At 49.6% G+C, this 21,804-nt stretch overlaps 1 protein-coding gene across 2 annotated transcripts in view; it reads right to left on the minus strand.

Moving 5' to 3' along the window:
• Positions 1-21,804, minus strand: part of LOC143291184 (uncharacterized) — a 69,713-nt gene that overhangs the window by 34,930 nt on the left and 12,979 nt on the right. For both annotated transcript variants that reach the window (XM_076600909.1, XM_076600908.1), the window contains exons 5-8: positions 19,868-20,063; positions 18,546-18,742; positions 3,508-3,713; positions 2,593-2,737 (exon numbers count right to left, since the gene is read on the minus strand). In XM_076600909.1, coding sequence (XP_076457024.1) covers positions 2,593-2,737; positions 3,508-3,713; positions 18,546-18,742; positions 19,868-20,063 — 744 coding nt within the window. The remainder of the gene's footprint in view (positions 1-2,592; positions 2,738-3,507; positions 3,714-18,545; positions 18,743-19,867; positions 20,064-21,804) is intronic.

A 21,804-nucleotide genomic window follows, 5' to 3' on the forward strand; every position in this document is an offset into this window, starting at 1 on the left:
TGTGTCTTTAGAGCACATATCCTCCTGGTGCGACGTGTCCTCGCTGAACAGGGAGGAGTGTCATGTTGTGTGTGAGAGTCCGTGGTTCGATGCCACCGTAACCGACACAGGTGAAAACGAGCGCAAGGGGAATAATTATAATGCCCCTTAGTGCCGTGGGCATCCCAACCCGAATCGGTTGCCATCGGACGCGAGACGGTCAGGGCATGTGGCATGACGGCGCCGTAATCGAGTGTTATGGGCGTCGTGGGCGAGGGGGTGACAAGTCCGTCGGCTTGCCGTGGGATGTGCATCCCCCTGTTGCTGAACGGCGGTCCAATCTCGCGAACAGCTCCTGCGAGAGGACCGGCGTTCAGTTGTCAGTTGTGTGTTGACGGATAAAGTGATAGACAAGATCGGCCCGAGCACTGCCGAGAGGCAGGATCGAGTTATTAATACATGTAAGAATTATCTTGATATTCATTGTGAAAACTTTAAATACAAAACTCGTTTACATATTTTCTGATTTTTCAAACACTGCGCACTCAATGTTGAAAAATGCAACAGACATACGTGGGGACTCTCTTTTTCTTCCCCACTTCAAGCGGGTAAAAGGCCTTGTCAGGCTTGCACGCCTTGATATTGATATATGATATGATATAAGAGGTACTCCAACGTGGAAGTGCCAATATTAGTCTGGGAAACAGCAGAGTTAGGCAATGGGGCAGAAGAATCCAACACTGCCTAAGTTCCAATGGGGCGTGCACGTACCTGCTCTGTGGGCGCAAGGCGCGGCACCAGAAGGCAGAGTGGTGCATAATTGCTGCAGCAAGTTTAGCGATGAGTTGCTGATTGTTTGGTTGAGTAGCTTGCTGAGACACCATTAGTGGATGGGAAACAGCAGCACTCGGCGGTGTGGCAGATGGGGTCATCACCGCATAGCTTGGTAGGACCGTGCACACACTCGCACTGAAGGCGAGGAGCAGTGCCGGTGCAAGGGAAATAACTGCGGCGGTCACCGGCAAGGGTGCCGAAGCAGGGGTTGCCTCCCTTGGATCGGGTGATCCGGACAAGGGGGGGGGGGGGGAGCACGCGTATGGGCAAGCGTGTCCCCTAGTGGTCCACCTTCCTCCCTACACCAGGGGAGGGCATCCCTACACGCCTCGGTCGCTATTGGATCCGAGACGGTCGAGGCAAGCCGCGTGGGGGGTCGCGTGATCCGATGTCACGGCCGCCACCACGGACGCATCGCACATAGGGCCCAGTCTAACGTGCGGATCCAAGACAAGCTGCCTTTTTTTTTTTTTTTTTTTTTTTTTTTTTTTTTTTCCCCAAGGGATTGTGGCCATTCCATTGGTGCAACTGTGGGTATGGTAAAGAGATAGAGGAGATCGACTCGTACACTGCCGACTGGCAGGGCCGAGAAAACGCGGATCGCGTCGAGTGAGTTCGCGGATCGAAAAAAATGACATGAAAGGTAACACTGACCTGAGTGTGTGACCACAAACCTCTAGAAGTCATCAGAGGAGGTGGCGGAGGTCTGGAGTCGACCGGAGGGAGCGGAGGAAGTGGAGAAGGCGGCGGGTTGGCGTTGTTTAGAGGGCCAGGAGTAGAGGGCCCAGAGTGTCAGCGAATCGATTGCGATCGCGCTTTAATTTTAGCACGATTCCCCAATCGAGCTACATAATTATGTGACCTGGTTGGAGACATAATTTGACCACAAACAAGAACGCCAGAGAATCGACAGACAGACAGAAAATACGAAAAAACTTAGCCGTATGAAGAGCACAGGTACAGGAGTCATGATGGCTGCCGGAAAAAGAGGGCGATAACCAGCGGGACAAAGGGGAGGTTACCTACTTCCGGGAGGTTATCGGCCGTAGTTTCGTCTGCTCCGCATGGGCGGATAGTTTGCACAGGACAGGAATGTCAGACCCCTGCCGGAGTCTGCACTAGTTGGGTCACGGTTAAGTATGTGTAATGAAATGAAAATCTATCAAACAGACACACACACACACACACACACACACACACACGCACACACACACACAGTATTTCCAGAGAAAATGAAAATCTATCAAACACACACACACACACACACACACACACACACACACACACACAGACAACTGAATACTGGATTATTACACAGACTCACTTTGTTTTCACAAGAAAGTAAACAAGTTGTCATCAAAAAATATCAAAGTTTGTTATTCATCAGATTTCTTGACATTTTCCTAGTGAAGGAAAGGGGGGGAAAGACAGTAATTCATGGCAAAACAGCTCAGTTTGTCTTTTCTCTATCAAGATGTAACCAAGGTTATTTTGTTCCCTTTCTTTCTTTCTTTCCAAGAAGTGTCGGCATGTTACCTGAAGCACCAAGAAGTGTCGGCATGTTACCTGAAGCACCAAGAAGTGTCGGCATGTTACCTGAAGAAGCACCAAGAAGTGTCGGCATGTTACCTGAAGCACCAAGAAGTGTCGGCATGTTACCTGAAGCACCAAGAAGTGTTGGCATGTTACCTGAAGCACCAAGAAGTGTCGGCATGTTACCTGAAGCACCAAGAAGTGTCGGCATGTTACCTGAAGCACCAAGAAGTGTCGGCATGTTACCTGAAGCAGAGCCAGTTGTTCAGGGAAGAGGACAAACTGCACCATGCGTTCCCCCACTTCCTGAACGGCATGGGCCAGTGTTCGGAACTCCAGGCGGGGAGGTCTGACACAGTGCACCTGCACTGTACTGGCAGGGCCACAGAACCTGCACAGACACACACGTTTAGGATTCAGTTTACGAGACATATACCCTCTTAGGTTTCAGTTTTCAAGACATATACCTTCTTAGGATTCAGTTCACTGGATAAATACGTTTTTAGAATTAGACTGAGGTTTCTTTGATAAGCAGCAGTGAAATAACTATTACAGCAGACATTGCAGAGGAAATGTAGCTGCCAGAAAACAATCAAAAACAGAAAAGTAAAGGAAGGGAAAAAACCCAAAGTCAAGAATAACCACAGCATCACCATCACAGCAGTCCCCATCCAAGTAACTCAGAGGAAACAATAAACAGAACATGGACGGACAGTCAACACAGTTAATTACTGTTTCATAGAAATGAGGAAGAGACCAGATCATATTCAGTTCTGAGCCCAGTTCAGTTCTGAGCCCAGTTCATTTCTGGATTAAATCAAATATCAAACAAATGTTATCAGGCTGAAATGTATGCGTTTGCTCTGGTCTGGCCTGGTAATATTCTTTCTTTTTGTGTAACACCTAACATCTCCTGTTATCTCATAACAAACCTTGACTTAATTTAGTTGAGTTAAGTCTAGTGTAATTAAGACTTGTTCCATTTTCAAATATAACATTTATGGAACATTCTCTCTCTCTCTCTCCATTTTCAAATATAACATTATGGAACACACACACACTCTCCCTCTCTCTCTCTCTCCATCATCTTCATTGTCATCAGCACACCTCCATCACTATCATTACAATTATCATCATCACCATCATCATGCCAATCCTAACCTGGCAACAAGTAGCTCATATACTTGTGGTGTACAACCAGGTGTGGTTTCCCCTGAGGCCAGCAGACGGTGCCACCAATCTGTCAGTTCCTGCAGTATGTGTGGGGTGACGTCTGCAGGTTTGTGAAGTGACGTCATGTGCTGGGAACCAAGGCACACACTGATGGCAGACTGTATACTTGACTGACCCAAACACTTGCAAAAGTCCTGAAATCAGACAGTGATTACATGGTCATGTTCACAGACTTTCTGCTTCACTCTGGCATTGTCCTGCTCTGACCCTTAGGAATCTGGGCTAAGTGCATGTGTGTGGGGAATCCTATACTGGCCCACACGATCTGACATAAACCATGTCCACACTGACAGATACACACCATGTCCATACACACAGGCACACACCATACCCACACTGGCAGGCACACACCATACCCACACTGGTAGGCACACACCATACCCACACTGGCAGGCACACACCATACCCACACTGACAGGCACACACCATACCCACACTGGCAGGCACACACCATACCCACACTGGCAGGCACACACCATACCCACACTGACAGGCACACACAATACCCACACTGGTAGGCACACACCATACCCACACTGGCAGGCACACACCACACACCATACCCACACTGACAGGCACACACCATACCCACACTGGCAGGCACACACCATACCCACACTGACAGGCACACACCATACCCACACTGGCAGGCACACACCATACCCACACTGGCAGGCACACACCATACCCACACTGGTAGGCACACACCACACACCATACCCACACTGGCAGGCACACACCATACCCACACTGGCAGGCACTCACCATACCCACACTGACAGGCACTCACCATACCAACACTGACAGGCACACACCATACCCACACTGGCAGGCACACACCATACCCACACTGGCAGGCACACACCATACCCACACTGACAGGCACACACCATACCCACACTGGCAGGCACACACCATACCCACACTGGCAGGCACACACCATACCCACACTGGTAGGCACACACCACACACCATACCCACACTGGCAGGCACACACCATACCCACACTGGCAGGCACTCACCATACCCACACTGACAGGCACTCACCATACCAACACTGACAGGCACACACCATACCCACACTGGCAGGCACACACCATACCCACACTGGCAGGCACTCACCATACCCACACTGGCAGGCACACACCATACCCACACTGGTAGGCACACACCATACCCACACTGGCAGGCACACACCACACACCATACCCACACTGACAGGCACACACCATACCCACACTGGCAGGCACACACCATACCCACACTGACAGGCACACACCATACCCACACTGGCAGGCACACACCATACCCACACTGGCAGGCACACACCATACCCACACTGGTAGGCACACACCACACACCATACCCACACTGGCAGGCACACACCATACCCACACTGGCAGGCACTCACCATACCCACACTGACAGGCACTCACCATACCAACACTGACAGGCACACACCATACCCACACTGGCAGGCACACACCATACCCACACTGGCAGGCACACACCATACCCACACTGGCAGGCACACACCATACCCACACTGGTAGGCACACACCATACCCACACTGGTAGGCACACACCACACACCATACCCACACTGGCAGGCACACACCATACCCACACTGGTAGGCACACACCACACACCATACCCACACTGGCAGGCACACACCACACCCACACTGGCAGGCACACACCATACCCACACTGGCAGGCACACACCATACCCACACACCATACCCACACTGGCAGGCACTCACCATACCCACACTGGTAGGCACACACCATACCCACACTGGCAGGCACACACCATACCCACACTGACAGGCACACACCATACCCACACTGACAGGCACACACCATACCCACACACCATACCCACACTGACAGGCACACACCATACCCACACACCATACCCACACTGGCAGGCACACACCATACCCACACTGGCAGGCACTCACCATACCCACACTGACAGGCACACACCATACCCACACTGGTAGGCACACACCATACCCACACTGGCAGGCACACACCATACCCACACTGGCAGGCACACACCATACCCACACTGGCAGGCACACACCATACCCACACTGGCAGGCACACACCATACCCACACTGGTAGGCACACACCATACCCACACACCATACCCACACTGACAGGCACTCACCATACCCACACACCATACCAACACTGACAGGCACACACCATACCCACACACCATACCCACACTGGCAGGCACACACCATACCCACACTGGCAGGCACACACCATACCCACACTGGTAGGCACACACCATACCAACACTGACAGGCACACACCATACCCACACACCATACCCACACTGGCAGGCACACACCATACCCACACTGACAGGCACACACCATACCCACACTGGTAGGCACACACCATACCCACACTGGCAGGCACACACCATACCCACACTGACAGGCACACACCATACCCACACACCATACCCACACTGGCAGGCACACACCATACCCACACTGACAGGCACACACCATACCCACACTGGTAGGCACACACCATACCCACACTGGCAGGCACACACCATACCCACACTGGTAGGCACACACCATACCCACACTGGTAGGCACACACCATACCCACACTGGCAGGCACACACCATACCCACACTGACAGGCACACATCACACGTTCACTGACAAGCACACATGTCAACACAGATACACACCATGTCCACACAGACACACACCATATCCACAAAGACTGACACGCCATATCCAAACAGACAAACACATACAACATCAACAGACAAACCATATCCACACAGACATGCAAAGTCCATCCAGACACACATCATGTCCACACAGACATGCAAAGTCCATCCAGACACACATCATGTCCACACAGACACACACCACACACCATGTCCACACACACATCACATACACCATGTCCACACAGACACACACCACACACCATGTCCACACAAACTCACACAACACACACCATGTCCACACACACATCACACACACCATATCCACACATACATCACACACACCATGTCCAGACGCACATCACATACACCATGTCCACACAGACACACACCACACACATCATCTCCACACACACATCACATACACCATGTCCACACAGACATACACCAAACACCATGTCCACACACACATCATACACACCTTGTCCACACACACATCACATACACCATGTCCGTACAGACACACACCACACCATGTCCACACACACATCACATACACCATGTCCACACAGACACACACCACACACCATATCCACACACACATCACACACACCATGCCCACACACACATCACATACACCATGTCCACACAGACATACACCACACACCATGTCCACACACACATCACACACACCATGTCCACACACACATCACATACACCATGCCCACACAGAAACACACCACACACCATGTCCACACAAACATCAAATACACCATGTCCACAAAGACACACACCACACACCATGTCCACACACACATCACATACACCATGTCCACACAGACACACACCACACACCATGTCCTCACACACACCATGTCACACACACATCACATACACCATGTCCACACAGACATCAAACACACCATGTCCACACACACCATGTCCACACAGACACACACCACACACATCATGTCCACACACACATCACATACAACATGTCCACACACAAACACACCACACACCATCTCCACACACACATCACATACACCATGTCCACACAGACACACACCACACACACCATGTCCACACATATACCACACACCATGTCCACACAGACATCACACACACCATGTCCACACAGACATCAGACACACCATGTCCACACAGACACACACCACACACATCATATCCATACAGACATCACATACACCATGTCCACACACACATCACATACACCATGTCCACACACACATCACATACACCATGTCCACACACACATCACATACACCATGTCCACACAGACACAGACCACACACCATGTCCACACACACTTCACATACACCATGTCCACACACACATCACACACACCATGTCCACACAGACACACACCACACCCACCATGTCCACACACACATCACATACACCATGTCCACACAGACACACACCACACACCATGTCCACACACACATCACACACACCATGTCCACACACACCCCACACACCATGTCCACACACACACCACAAACACCATGTCCACACAGACACACACCATACACCATGTCCACACACACATCACATACACCATGTCCACACAGACACACACCATGTCCACACACACATCACATACACCATATCCACATAGACATACACCACACACCAGGTCCACACACACATCACACACACCATGTTCACACACACATCACATACACCATGTCCACACAGACACACACCACACCCCAGGTCCACACACACATCACATACACCATGTCCACAGAGAAACACACCACACACCATGTCCAAACACACATCACATACACCATGTCCACACAGACACACACCACTTCCACACACACATCACATACACCATGTCCACACACACATCACACACATAGCATGTCCACACTCACATCACATACACCATGTCCACACAAACATCACACACACCATGTCCACACACACATCACACACACCATGTCCACACACATCACATACACCATGTCCACACAGACACACACCACACACCATGTCCACACAAACATCACATACACCATGTCCACACACACATCACATACACCATGTCCACACAGACACACACCAGACAATATGTCCACACACACATCACATACACCATGTCCACACAGACACACACCACACACCATGTCCACACACACATCACACACACCATGTCCACACACACCCCACACACCATGTCCACACACACACAACACACACCATGTCCACACAGACACACACCATACACCATGTCCACACACACATCACATACACCATGTCCACACAGACACACACCATGTCCACACACACATCACATACACCATATCCACATAGACATACACCACACACCAGGTCCACACACACATCACACACACCATGTTCACACACACATCACATACACCATGTCCACACAGACACACACCACACCCCAGGTCCACACACACATCACATACACCATGTCCACACAGACACACACCACACCCCAGGTCCACACACACGTCACATACACCATGTCCACACAGACACACACCACACACCATGTCCAAACACACATCACATACACCATGTCCACACAGACACACACCACTTCCACACACACATCACATACACCATGTCCACACAGACACACACCATGTCCACACACACATCACACACATAGCATGTCCACACTCACATCACATACACCATGTCCACACAAACATCACACACACCATGTCCACACACACATCACACACACCATGTCCACACACATCACATACACCATGTCCACACAGACACACACCACACACCATGTCCACACAAACATCACATACACCATGTCCACACACACATCACATACACCATGTCCACACAGACACACACCAGACAATATGTCCACACACACATCACATACACCATGTCCACACAGACACACACCACACACCATGTCCACACACACATCACACACACCATGTCCACACACACCCCACACACCATGTCCACACACACACAACACACACCATGTCCACACAGACACACACCATACACCATGTCCACACACACATCACATACACCATGTCCACACAGACACACACCATGTCCACACACACATCACATACACCATATCCACATAGACATACACCACACACCAGGTCCACACACACATCACACACACCATGTTCACACACACATCACATACACCATGTCCACACAGACACACACCACACCCCAGGTCCACACACACATCACATACACCATGTCCACACAGACACACACCACACCCCAGGTCCACACACACGTCACATACACCATGTCCACACAGACACACACCACACACCATGTCCAAACACACATCACATACACCATGTCCACACAGACACACACCACTTCCACACACACATCACATACACCATGTCCACACAGACACACACCATGTCCACACACACATCACACACATAGCATGTCCACACTCACATCACATACACCATGTCCACACAAACATCACACACACCATGTCCACACACAAATCACACACACCATGTCCACAAACATCACATACACCATGTCCACACAGACACACACCACACACCATGTCCACACAAACATCACATACACCATGTCCACACAGACACACACCACACACCATGTCCACACACACATCACATACACCATGTCCACACAGACACACACCAGACAATATGTCCACACACACATCACATACACCATGTCCACACAGACACACACCACACACCATGTCCACACACACATCACATACACCATGTCCACACAGACACACACCAGACAATATGTCCACACACACATCACATACAACATGTCCACACAGACACACACCACACACACCATATCCACACACACATCACACAAACCATGTCACACACACATCACATACACCATGTCCACACAGACATAACACACACCATGTCCACACACACATCACACACAACATGTCCACACAAACATCACATACACCATGTCCACACAGACACACACCACACACCATGTCCACACACACATCACATACACCATGTCCACACAGACACACACCACACACACCATGTCCACACACACACCACACACAATGTCCACACACACATCACACACACCATGTCCACACACACATCACACACACCATGTCTACACAGACTCACACCACACACCATTTCCACATACACATCACACACACCATGTTCACACACACACAAAACACACACATACTGTCCACACAGACATCACATACACCATGTCCACACAAACTCCACACACATCATGTCCACAAAGACATCACATACACCATGTCCACACAGACACACATCATGTCCACACATTCATCACATACACCATATCCACACACACATAACACAAATCATGTCCACACAGACACACACCACACACCATGTCCACACACACATCAGATACACCATGTCCACACAGACACACAGCACGTCCACACAGACACACACCACACACACCATGTCCACACACACATCACACACACCATGTCCACACACACTTCACATACACCATGTCCACACACACATCACACACACCATGTCCACACAGACACACACCACACACATCATGTCCACACAGACATCACATACACCGTGTCCACACAGACACACACCACACACATGTCCACACAGACATCACATACACCATGTCCACACAGACACACACCACACACCATGTCCACACACACATCACATACACCATGTCCACTCAGACACACACCACACACCATGTCCACACAGACACACACCATGTCCACACACACATCACATACACCATGTCCACACAGACACACACCACACACCATGCCCACACACACATCACATACGCGATGTTCACACAGACACACACCACACACCATGTCCACACTCACACCACACACCACACACCATGTCCACACACACACCATGTCCACACACATCACACACACCATGTCCACACACACATCACATAAACCATGTCCACACAGGCACACACCACACACCATGTCGACACACACATCACACACACCATGTCCACACAGACACACACCACACACCATGTCCACACACACATTACATACACCATGTCCACACAGACACACACCACACACACCATGTCTTCACACACATCACACACACCATGTCCACACACACCACACACACCATGTCCACACAGACATCACACACACCATGTCCACACACACATCACATACACCATGTCCACACAGACACACACCACACACCATGTCCACATACATATCACACACACCATGTCCACACATACACCAAACACCATGTCCACACACACATCACACACATCATGTCCACACAGAGACACCACACACATCATGTCCACACAGACATCACATACACCATGTCCACAAACACATCACATACACCATGTCCACACAGACATCACATACACCATGTCCACACAGACACAGACCACACACCATGTCCACACACACATCACACACACCATGTCCACACAGACACACACCACACACAACATGTCCACACACACATCACACACACCATGTCCACACAGACACACACCACACACCATGTCCACACACACATCACATACACCATGTCCACACAGACACACACCACACACCATGTCCACACACACATCACACACACCATGTCCACACACACCACACACACCATGTCCACACACATCACACACACCATGTCCACATGGACACACACCATACACCATGTCCACGCACACATCACATACACCATGTCCCCACAGACACACACCATGTCCACACACACATCACATACACCATGTCCACATAGACATACACCACACACCATGTCCACACACACATCACACACACCATGTCCACACACACATCACATACACCATGTCCACACAGACACACAACACACACCATGTCCACACACACATCACATACAACATGTCCACACAGACACACACCACACACCATGTCCAAACACACATCACATACACCATGTCCACACAGACACACACCATGTCCACACACACATAACATACACCATGTCCACACAGACACACACCATGTCTACACACACATCACACACATACCATGTCCACACTCACATCACATACACCATGTCCACACAGACATCACACACACCATGTCCACACACACATCATATACACCATGTCCACACAGACACACACCACACACCATGTCCACACACACATCACATACACCATGTCTACACAGACACACACCACACACCATGTCCACACTCACATCACATACACCATGTCCACACAGACACACAACACACACACCATATCCACACACACATCACACAAACCATGCCACACACACATCACATACACCATGTCCACACAGACATCACACACACCATGTCGACACACACATCACACACAACATGTCCACACACACATCACATACACCATGTCCACACAGACACACACCACACACCATGTCCACACACACATCACATACACCATGTCCACACAGACACACACCACACACACCATGTCCACACACACACCACACACCATGTCCACACACACATCACACACACCATGTACACACACACATCACACACACCATGTCCACACAGACTCACACCACACACCATTTCCACATACACATCACACACACCATGTTCACACACACACAAAACACCATGTCCACACACACATCGCACACATCATGTCCACACAGACACACACCACACACATCATGTCCACACAGACATCACATACACCATGTCCACACACACACCACACACATCATGTCCACACAGACATCACATACACCATGTCCACACACACACACCACACAAATCATGTCCACACAGACACACACAACACACCATGTCCACACAGACACTCACCACACACACCATGTCCACACACACATCACACACACCATGCTCACACACACTTCACATACACCATGTCCTAACACACATCACACACACCATGTCCACACAGACACACACCACACACATCATGTCTACACAGACATCACATACACCGTGTCCACACACACACCACACACATCATGTCCACACAGACATCACATACACCATGTCCACACAGACACACACAACACACATGTCCACACAGACATCACATACACCATGTCCACACACACACACCACACACATCATGTCCACACAGACAACACATACACCATGTCCACACAGACACACACCACACACCATGTCCACACACACATCAGATACACCATGTCCACACAGACACACACCACACACCATGTCCACACAGACACACACCACACACACCATGTCCACACACACATCACATACACCATGTCCACACAGACACACACCACACACCATGTCCACACACACACATCACATACACCATGTTCCCACAGACACACACCAAACACCATGTCCACACACCATGTCCACACACACACCACACACACCATGTCCACACACATAACACACACACCATGTCCACACAAACACACACCACACACCATGTCCACACACACATCACATACACCATGTCCACACAGACACACACCACACACCATGTCCACACACACATCACACACACCATGTCCACACAGACACACACCACACACCATGTCCACACACACATCACACGCACCATGTCCACACAGACACACACCACACACACCATGTCTTCACACACATCACACACACCATGTCCACACACACACCACACACACCATGTCCACACAGACATCATACACACCATGTCCACACACACATCACATACACCATGTCCACACAGACACGCACCACACACCATGTCCACATACACATCACACACACCATGTCCACACACACACCACACACCATGTCCACAGACACATCACACACACCATGTCCACACAGACATCACATACACCATGTCCACAAACACATCACATACACCATGTCCACACAGACATCACATACACCATGTCCACACAGACACACACCACACACACCATGTCCACACACACTTCACATACACCATGTCCAAACACACATCACACACACCATGTCCACAAAGACAAACACCACACACATTATGTCCACACAGACATCACATACACCATGTCCACACACACACCACACACATCATATCCAGACATCACATACACCATGTCCACACAGACACACACCACACACCATGTCCACACAGACACACAACTCACACCATGCCCACACAGACACACACCACACACACCATGTCCACACACACATCACACACATCATATCCAGACAGACACACACCACACACCATGTCCACACACACATCACATACACCATGTCCACACAGACACACACCACACACCATGTCCACACACGCATCACATACACCATGTCCACACAGACACACACCACAAACACCATGTCTTCACACACATCACACACACCATGTCCACAAACACATCACACACACCATGTCCACATGGACATCACACACACCATGTCCACACAGACACACACCACACACCATGTCCACACAGACACACATCACACACACCATGTCCACATACACATCACACACACCATGTCCACAGACACACCACACACTATGTCCACACACACATCACATACAACATGTCCACACAGACACACACCACACACCATGTCCAAACACACATCACATACACCATGTCCACACAGACACACACCATGTCCACACACACATAACATACACCATGTCCACACAGACACACACCACACACCATGTCTACACACACATCACACACATACCATGTCCACACTCACATCACATACACCATGTCCACACAGACATCACACACACCATGTCCACACACACATCACATACACCATGTCCACACAGACACACACCACACACCATGTCCACACACACATCACATACACCATGTCTACACAGACACACACCACACACCATGTCCACACTCACATCACATACACCATGTCCACACAGACACACAACACACACACCATATCCACACACACATCACACAAACCATGCCACACACACATCACATACACCATGTCCACACAGACATCACACACACCATGTCCACACACACATCACACACAACATGTCCACACACACATCACATACACCATGTCCACACAGACACACACCACACACCATGTCCACACACACATCACATACACCATGTCCACACAGACACACACCACACACACCATGTCCACACACACACCACACACCATGTCCACACACACATCACACACACCATGTACACACACACATCACACACACCATGTCCACACAGACTCACACCACACACCATTTCCACATACACATCACACACACCATGTTCACACACACACAAAACACCATGTCCACACACACATCGCACACATCATGTCCACACAGACACACACCACACACATCATGTCCACACAGACATCACATACACCATGTCCACACACACACCACACACATCATGTCCACACAGACATCACATACACCATGTCCACACACACACACCACACAAATCATGTCCACACAGACACACACAACACACCATGTCCACACAGACACTCACCACACACACCATGTCCACACACACATCACACACACCATGCTCACACACACTTCACATACACCATGTCCTAACACACATCACACACACCATGTCCACACAGACACACACCACACACATCATGTCTACACAGACATCACATACACCGTGTCCACACACACACCACACACATCATGTCCACACAGACATCACATACACCATGTCCACACAGACACACACAACACACATGTCCACACAGACATCACATACACCATGTCCACACACACACACCACACACATCATGTCCACACAGACAACACATACACCATGTCCACACAGACACACACCACACACCATGTCCACACACACATCAGATACACCATGTCCACACAGACACACACCACACACCATGTCCACACAGACACACACCACACACACCATGTCCACACACACATCACATACACCATGTCCACACAGACACACACCACACACCATGTCCACACACACATCACATACACCATGTTCACACAGACACACACCACACACCATGTCCACACACCATGTCCACACACACACCACACACACCATGTCCACACACATAACACACACACCATGTCCACACAAACACACACCACACACCATGTCCACACACACATCACATACACCATGTCCACACAGACACACACCACACACCATGTCCACACACACATCACACACACCATGTCCACACAGACACACACGACACACCATGTCCACACACACATCACACACACCATGTCCACACAGACACACACCACACACACCATGTCTTCACACACATCACACACACCATGTCCACACACACACCACACACACCATGTCCACACAGACATCATACACACCATGTCCACACACACATCACATACACCATGTCCACACAGACACGCACCACACACCATGTCCACATACACATCACACACACCATGTCCACACACACACCACACACCATGTCCACAGACACATCACACACATCATGTCCACACAGACATCACATACACCATGTCCACAAACACATCACATACACCATGTCCACACAGACATCACATACACCATGTCCACACAGACACACACCACACACACCATGTCCACACACACTTCACATACACCATGTCCAAACACACATCACACACACCATGTCCACAAAGACAAACACCACACACATTATGTCCACACAGACATCACATACACCATGTCCACACACACACCACACACATCATATCCAGACATCACATACACCATGTCCACACAGACACACACCACACACCATGTCCACACAGACACACAACTCACACCATGCCCACACAGACACACACCACACACACCATGTCCACACACACATCACACACATCATATCCAGACAGACACACACCACACACCATGTCCACACACACATCACATACACCATGTCCACACAGACACACACCACACACCATGTCCACACACACATCACATACACCATGTCCACACAGACACACACCACAAACACCATGTCTTCACACACATCACACACACCATGTCCACAAACACATCACACACACCATGTCCACATGGACATCACACACACCATGTCCACACAGACACACACCACACACCATGTCGACACAGACACACATCACACACACCATGTCCACATACACATCACACACACCATGTCCACACACACACCACACACTATGTCCACACACACATCACATACACCATGTCCACACAGATACACACCACACACCATGTCCACACACACACCACACACCATGTCCACACAGACACATCACACACACCATGTCCACACACACATCACATACACCATGTCCACACAGACACACACCACACACACCATGTCCACACAGACACACACCATGTCCACACACACATCACATACACCATGTCCACACACACATCACACACACCAAGTTCACACACACATCACATACACCATGTCCACAAAGACACACACCACACACACCATGTCCATACACACACCACACACCATATCCACACACATCACACACACCATGTCCACACACACATCACACACCATGTCCACACACACATCACGCACACCATGTCCACACACATACCACACACTGTGTCCACACACACACCACACACATCATGTCCACACAGACACACAGCACACACACCATGTCCACACACACATCACATACACCATGACCACACACACATCACACACACCATGTCCACACACACACCACACACATCATGTCCAGACACACATCACACACACCATGTCCACACACACATCACATACACCATGTCCACACAGACACACATCACACACACCGTGTCCACACAGACACACATCACACACACCATGTCCACACCCACAATGTCCACACAGACACACACCACACACACCATGTCCACACAGACACACATCACACACACCATGTCCACACACACACATCACACACACCATGTCCACACAGACACACACCACACACCGTGTCCACACACACATCATATACACCATGTCCACACAGACACACACCACACACACCATGTCCACACACACATCACATACACCATGTCCACACAGACACACATCACACACACCATGTCCACATACACATCACACACACCATGTCCACACACACACCACACACTATGTCCACACAGACACACACCACACACCATGTCCACACACACACACACCACACACACACCACACACACACCACCCACTGACCTCTGCCAGCTGGGAGTCCTGGCCTAGCAGCCCCCTCAGACGGTTAGAGGGGACGTTGGGGAGGATGAGGGTGGTGGTGATGCGGGGCAGGGGGACGACGTCGGAGGTAAGGTGGGTGAGGACGGTGCGGGCTTTGTTGAGCTGATCCACAGCCTGCCGCACCTTCTTCTTCACAGTGGCATCATCCTGATCCCCACCTGGGGAAATACATGGCAGGGGGTGTGAGGGTTGGTTCGCAGGCTTGTGTGTGTGTGTGTGTGTGTGTGTGTGTGTGTGTGTGTTCTTTAGTTTAGCGTCTTTTCACTATCAGTGATATTAGTGTGTGTGTGTGTGTGTGTGTGTGTGCGCGTATGGAGGGGAAGGGGTGATGATGAGGTTTTGTGTGTGTGTGTGTGTGTGTGTGTGTGTGTGTGTGTGTGTGTGGAGGGGAAGGGGTGATGATGAGGTTGTGTGTGTGTGTGTGTGTGTGGAGGGGAAGGGGTGATGATGAGGTTGTGTGTGTGTGTGTGTGTGTGTGTGTGTGTGAGAGAGAATCGGTCTGTGTATTGTGTATGCATGTGGGGGAGAAGGAGGGTGGTTAGACTGTGGGTATGTATGTGTGTGTGTGTGTGTGTGTGTGTGTGTGTGTGTGTGACAACCATCACAAAATGTGCAGCTGTCCTCTTCACCTTCCTCCTCATCGACATCTTTTCCTTCTTTTCTCATTTCCTAAATAACTTCCTGCTGTTGCTTTTCCTGTTAATTGTTCAATTAATTAAACAACAGTTTCTAAGTGGGGTGGTGGCCAAGTGGTAATGGGTTCCCCAAGGAAGTGAAAGAATCTGAGCGCACAGGTTTGAATTTCACCCCTGCCAGTATTTTTCCCCCTCTGCTGGATCTTGAATGGTGGTCTGGACAAAAGTCCTTCAAATGAGATAATAAACTGAGGTACTGTGTGTAGCATGCACCTAGCACATGTAAAAAAAACAACAAAAAAACAACCAATGGCAACAAAAATTGTCCCTGGCAAATTCTGTAGAAAAATCCACTTTGATAGGAAAACACACACATTTGCATGTAGAGAAAAACACACACAAAAAATCATGTGGTGCTGCAGTTTAGCAGTGCATTCTCCCTGGGGAGAACACCCTGAACTTCACAAAGAGAAATCTGTTGTGACAAAACAATAATACAATACAAAATGATTTAATCTAATCATGAAAACAAAACATGATTACAAAGTCTACAGGCGTGATCTGGTGCTCTCCCAACAATTGCCAAGGCTTTACTTTTGCTCCCCTTTCCTCACCCTACCCCCATCCTGTCTCTTCTTTGCCCCTCACCAGGTCTCCAGCCCACAGACTTTATCTCAGCCACAATGACACCATGGTTGCGGTGGAGGAAGAGCAGATCGAAGTCTCCCCTCCTGAGGTGAGTGTCCAGGTCTGCAGGGCGCGGGTAGTGGCTGGCAGCAGCAGCGTAGCACGGTTTGTTCAGGTAGTTGTCGTGCTGCATTTGCAGCAGCACCACCATGGGCTCCTGCCACCACAGAGCTCGTGCTAAGGTGTGTGGAGGGATGTACACACACACACACACACACACACGTATAGTACAAACACACACATACATAAATACACACGCACACACATACATACAGACAAATACACACACACACACATACCACACACTGATGTGTGTGTGCACATGCACACACAAAACAGATAAACACACACACACACACACACACACACACAAACACACACACACTTCCCTGCCCTTTCCGTTTTTCCACTTAACTTTTATTCATACCTGTGGTGCTGTTGTTCTCATTCAAAGGTTCATGCTCTGTTCACTTGTTTTGCTGCAGGTGTACTGCAGAGAGATGTACTGTAGAGAGGTATACTGCAGAGAAAACTGAACTGCAGAGAGAAGTGAACTGCAGAGAGGTGCACTGCAGAGAGGTGCACTGCAGAGAGGTGCACTGCAGAGAGAAGTGAACTGCAGAGAGGTGCACTGCAGAGAGGTGCACTGCAGAGAGAAGTGAACTGCAGAGAGAAGTGAACTGCAGAGAGGTGTACTGCAGAGAGAAGTGAACTGCAGAGAGGTGTACTGCAGAGAGGTGTACTGCAGAGAGAAGTGAACTGCAGAGAGAAGTGTACTGCAGAGAGAGGTGTACTGCAGAGAGGTGTACTGCAGACAGAAGTGAACTGCAGACAGGTGTACTGCAAAGAGGTGTACCGCAGACAGGTGTACTGCAGAGAGAAGTGAACTGCAGACAGGTATACTGCACAGAGAATTGAACTGCAGACAGGTGTACTGCACAGAGAAGTTAACTGCAGACAGGTGTACTGAAGAGAGAAGTGAACTGCAGATAGGTGTACTGCAGAGAGAAGTGGACTGCAGACTGGTGTACTGCACAGAGAAGTGGACTGCAGACAGGTGTACTGCACAGAGAAGTGAACTGCAGACAGGTGTACTAAAGAGAGAAGTGAACTGCAGAGAGTTGTACTGCAGAGAGAAGTGAACTGCAGAGAGGTGTACTGCAGAGAGAAGTGAACTGCAGAGAAGTGAACTGTATAGAGGTGTACTGAAGAGAGAAGTGAACTGCAGAGAGTTGTACTGCAGAGAGAAGTGAACTGCAGAGAGGTGTACTGCAGAGAGAAGTGAACTGCAGAGAGGTGTACTGCAGAGAGGTGTACTGCAGAGAGTTGTACTGCAGAGAGAAGTGAACTGCAGAGAGGTGTACTGCAGAGAGGTGTACTGCAGATAGAAGTGAACTGCAGAGAGTTGTACTGCAGAGAGAAGTGAACTGCAGAGAGGTGTACTGCAGAGAGGTGTACTGCAGAGAGAAGTGAACTGCAGAGAGAAGTGAACTGCAGAGAGGTGTACTGCAGAGAAGTGAACTGCAGAGAGGTGTACTGCAGAGAGAAGTGAACTGCAGAGAGAAGTGAACTGCAGAGAGGTGTACTGCAGAGAAGTGAACTGTAGAGAAGTGTACTGCAGAGAGAAGTGAACTGCAGAGAGAAGTGAACTGCAGAGACAGAAGTGAACTGCAGAGAGAAGTGAACTGCAGAGAGAAGTGAACTGCAGAGAGAAGTGAACTGCAGAGACAGAAGTGAACTGCAGAGAGAAGTGAACTGCAGAGACAGAAGTGAACTGCAGAGAGAAGTGAACTGCAGAGAGTAGTAGTCATGATGATACTGTGCAGTGTGCGGTGGAAAGTGTCTGCAGTAGTCATGGTGATACTGTGCAGTGTGCGGTGGAAAGTGTCTGCAGTAGT

The sequence above is a fragment of the Babylonia areolata genome, chromosome 16 (genome assembly GCF_041734735.1).
Source record: "Babylonia areolata isolate BAREFJ2019XMU chromosome 16, ASM4173473v1, whole genome shotgun sequence".
In the NCBI taxonomy this organism is placed as follows: Eukaryota; Metazoa; Mollusca; class Gastropoda; order Neogastropoda; family Buccinidae; genus Babylonia; species Babylonia areolata.